Source organism: Oryzias melastigma, linkage group LG13 (assembly GCF_002922805.2).
Source record: "Oryzias melastigma strain HK-1 linkage group LG13, ASM292280v2, whole genome shotgun sequence".
Taxonomy (NCBI): Eukaryota; Metazoa; Chordata; class Actinopteri; order Beloniformes; family Adrianichthyidae; genus Oryzias; species Oryzias melastigma.
In genome coordinates, this window is record NC_050524.1 from 22,137,575 (window position 1) to 22,141,594 (window position 4,020).

The following is a 4,020-nucleotide window of genomic DNA, read 5'->3' on the forward strand; positions in this document are numbered from 1 at the left end:
TCAAAGCTGAGCACAGATCGTAACAGGGTTGGCAAAAGACTGCAGGAACTTTCCTTTCTTACAGTAATAGTAACTGTTTTATGAGAAACAGGTGTGGTGAGGTTTACTTAGATTCCAATAGTTAACATGCAGGCACAGGGACAGTGCGGGGGGGCAGACCGACAACTTCATAAAAACAAAATGAAAAAAAATCTTATTTTGGAAGTCTGCTTGCTTGAACACGTTGTTATACAACAACGCAAGTGAGAGTTTCTAGCAACACTTTTGAGAAATTTAGCATGTAAATGATGCAATATAAAACCCAAACAACAAGATAACAACAGCTTGTGTGTGTTATTCTATTTTGCCACCTATTCTTTCCCTGCAGAATGAGTCACCTACTTTTTTTGTTGCAAATTCAATAACTAAACAGGGATCCACAAGTCAAGTTTGCTTTTGTTAGAGAGCAGAAGCCCTTCTCACAAGACTACTGCCTTCCAGCTGATGTTTTACTTCTCCTTTTCTTTGAGACATTTGCAATTTTGTGGAAATATTACAAACCAAACACAAAATAAAAATACTGTACAGCAGCAGTTTTTACTGACATTACAGTGCCACATTCCAGAGAAATCCCAACGCAACTTGTGAACTGACGTCGAATGACATCAATATTAAAAAAAAAAAGGTAGTCACATGGATTAACTTGCACACGCACACATTCAACCTGAACAAACACGGTTCTGTGGAATCCTCACTTGATGCACTCATCTGCAAAACAAAAATCAATAAAAACACATTAATTATAAATAAAATGTGGTTGCTAAGAGAGTTTGAGGGGAGGAGGATTCTTAGTTTGGTAAGCGAAAATGAATTAGAAAGAAAATAAGGAAACACTCTCTGAGAGCTCCGCCCCCAAAGCATGTCACAAATAGGAACTAGGAATAGGTTCACTTACTCTACAACTCAGAAGACAAAGCAGATCATGGTGAGCGCTTCTTTTCCTTTCTTCTCTCTCATTTTTGTGTAGTTTTACCAGAACTGAATTATTATTATGTATAAGCCTTACTTCATGTTGAAGTCAGACAGAAACTTTGATTTGTTTGTTACTAGATCAGGATCTAAATGATTACGGTCAGCATGCAGAGCATACCACAGGTCTAAGTTTGACAACAATAAAGTAGATTCAAGGACTTATTCATTTTTACTATAGATGTTGTTCAACCTTTACTCTGAGGGTTGGGTGAAATCATTGTTTAAAGTCTTTAGTGCAAAACCTCTTTTGACTGAGTGACCTGGTTTTGTTTAATCATTCAGACAAGAAATAGAAAACATTATTTTTTTTTATTTTAAAGTTGATGTCTCAGTTATGCAGAGTTAAAAATATATATAAAATAAAGAAAAATATTTTTTAAGGAAGTATTTTTTTCAAAGCGTCACCAACTGAAGTGTTTCTTTGATGCACTTATCTCAATTTACACAGCATCACCAGAAATAAATGTGATACTTGTGGCAGATGAATAATTAGCTGGTTTCCATAGTTGATTGTTTTACATGTGGCGTATTATGTCAGTAACTTGCACTACGTCATGCGGGAGTTCCCGGCTTATCTCATACTAGAGTATTTTTTTCATACTAGAGTGAGTGAAAAACAGAAACTAAGATGCAAATTGTAATTCAAGAAGAAGAAACCTAGAAACAAGTTCACTTTGCAGTTAAAATACTTATTGTACTGCTTTCAGCCATGTTGATGTTTTTTTGTCTTTAATATCTTCAATTTTTAAGAGTTTCAAATAAGGAGAAGTTCTGGAATGTGGTGAAGATTTATTTGGGATACAGAAAGATTTTCATGAAATAAGTCCACAGACTTTGGCGGTTCAGTTTTAGAACAAACCCTAAAAATAAACCTCAGAGTCTTGATGATGGTAAATGGAGGAGGTGGAGTGCCAACGAAACCATATAAATGCAGTGAGATAGCTGTTCATAACTTTAAAGGTAAAAGTATGATAAGGATTGGAGGAGAAGTACGAGTTATTTCGGTTCAAAGTGACATTCTGATAAGAGTGTAGAGAGCCGTACAACACAGTGTACCTGGAAGTAAGGTGGATCTTCCCTATTGAAATTGTGCCAAAGTTTCACTAAGTGACGAAATGTGCCACTGTTTTGCTTGTGCCGGTCCACAGTGTTTTTATTTTTTTTTATTTTGGTGTGATGCCATTGTTTTAACTCAATTTGAGTTCCCTCTCCTCTAAAATTAGAGGGAACCTTTCTAAGCTAGTGGTTATGTTTTCGTCTTTACTGTGCTATTCTTCTTAGAATCTTCTTCTTACATTAAATTCCTGTTATGCAGAAGTAAAGCAATGAAAAGACGAGCGGCTGGATGACCTCCATTGTTGTTACTTTCTAGTCGTCGCACTATAATGACGCAACGACAAGCTAGCGGTATACACCACGCATGCGCTGTAAAAACAAACTGCTCAGTGGAAGAGAGGCTTAACTGAATACGCTCAGCAGAATTAACTGGACCGTCCCGTACTACTCCTTACCAGACCGGACCGTACCGTACTGGACCGCTCAGTGGAAATGAGCCTTAAGAGATTATTGTTTTTGTTCCAAAAACGCCATCAGTAGTCTCTGAACTCACTAGTCAGTCACATTGGTTGTTAACAATGACCCAGGACTGATGCTGACCCCTCCTTTAGTATTGTTTCACTCAAAGTGTACTCTGAAGGTCTCAAAAGGGTTTTTTGCTTTGACATTTTTGGCTTAAAACAAATGTACGTTAATAAATCCTTGGAGTTCTGAGTGGAGCTTTTCCTGGTTTTTATAGAGAATTATCATGTTGTTTTGAGCCTACCTTTGCTTTGCTTGCTTTTTATTTTGTCTATACATGTTTCATTGTTTGTTGTAAACAGTACGATCTAAATTTTTATGATTTTTGCCGTTACAAAAATAGCGAATCTACCACTCTGAACTGAGGAATTTTTTTGGACATTTTTGGGTTTATTATAAACTTATTGTGCAATCTCATCAAAACTAAATCTGTAAAAAAAGAACTTGGGTTGCACTAAAAAAGGGATGTGAAGCAATGCCACAAAATCTGTACAAAAAACATTTTAAAACATAGATTACTTGAGAAAATGATGAAGTAGAAATAAAAAAAAAACATTCCAAAAAGCCCCGGACTGCTAAGGGTTAAAGGGTGAGAACATTTTCTTAAACCAGGGGTGTCAAACTCAATCACACAGAGGGCCAAAATCCAAAACACACCATAGGTCGAAAAGGATAAACATTTATTGAACACACTAAAACAAAATTTTAAAACTTTAAAAACATATATTTTTTAACATTACTGTGAGTAAAAACAGGCAGGAATTTTATTACAGAATAATCTAACTGTGTGTTGTCATCAAGGTCTGTTTTATTAATGTGTTTATTTTTTAAGATTTCTATGAACTTCTATTCAAAATAATGTGACATTTTATGTTTAATAGATGTAAACTTTATGTAAGAATAATCCAGAGAAGGGGCGGGGCTACAGGGGGGGAGCACCAAGCAAAAGTTTTTTAAGTCAAAATTAGTGTCACTATTGACAAATATTAAGTCCATAGTTTTATGGAGACTTTACTAAGTTGTGATAAGAATTGTGTGCATAAAGATACAAAAACACATGATAATCAGCTTCTTAACCGTTCAGCTGCTCACTTTAGGGGGTGCCAGGGCAAGTCATCTCCCTCCATCTGATCCTCCTCACTTGCAGCGACCCCTCATGCACTGTTAAAACAGAATTAAAGAAATAAAAATAAATAAAAAAAAAAAAAAACATTCCTACATTTTAAAACATTTTCTTTAACCCCTTGAGGCTTGAATTTATTTGCAACAAAGAAAATAAAAAGTGTGTATTTGCTTTTGGAAGCAAATTGGTTTGACCCTTCATTAGGCATTAAGGGGTTAAATTAGCAAAAAAAAAATATTCTAATGGGGTGTGAAAAATGGTCTTATCAAGAAACTCCTAATTTACAAAAAGTAGTCAATGAGAGTCAA

At 35.3% G+C, this 4,020-nt stretch overlaps 1 protein-coding gene across 1 annotated transcript in view; it reads left to right on the forward strand.

Annotated features, from left to right (window-relative positions):
* Positions 1 to 718: 718 nt before the first annotated feature.
* LOC112149601 overlaps positions 719 to 4,020 on the forward strand; it is a gene marked incomplete in the record, with an annotated part of 13,505 nt that continues 10,203 nt past the window's right edge. Inside the window, 1 exon segment of the mRNA XM_024277406.2 lies at positions 719 to 964. Within this exon segment, the coding sequence (XP_024133174.2) occupies positions 899 to 964 (66 nt within the window).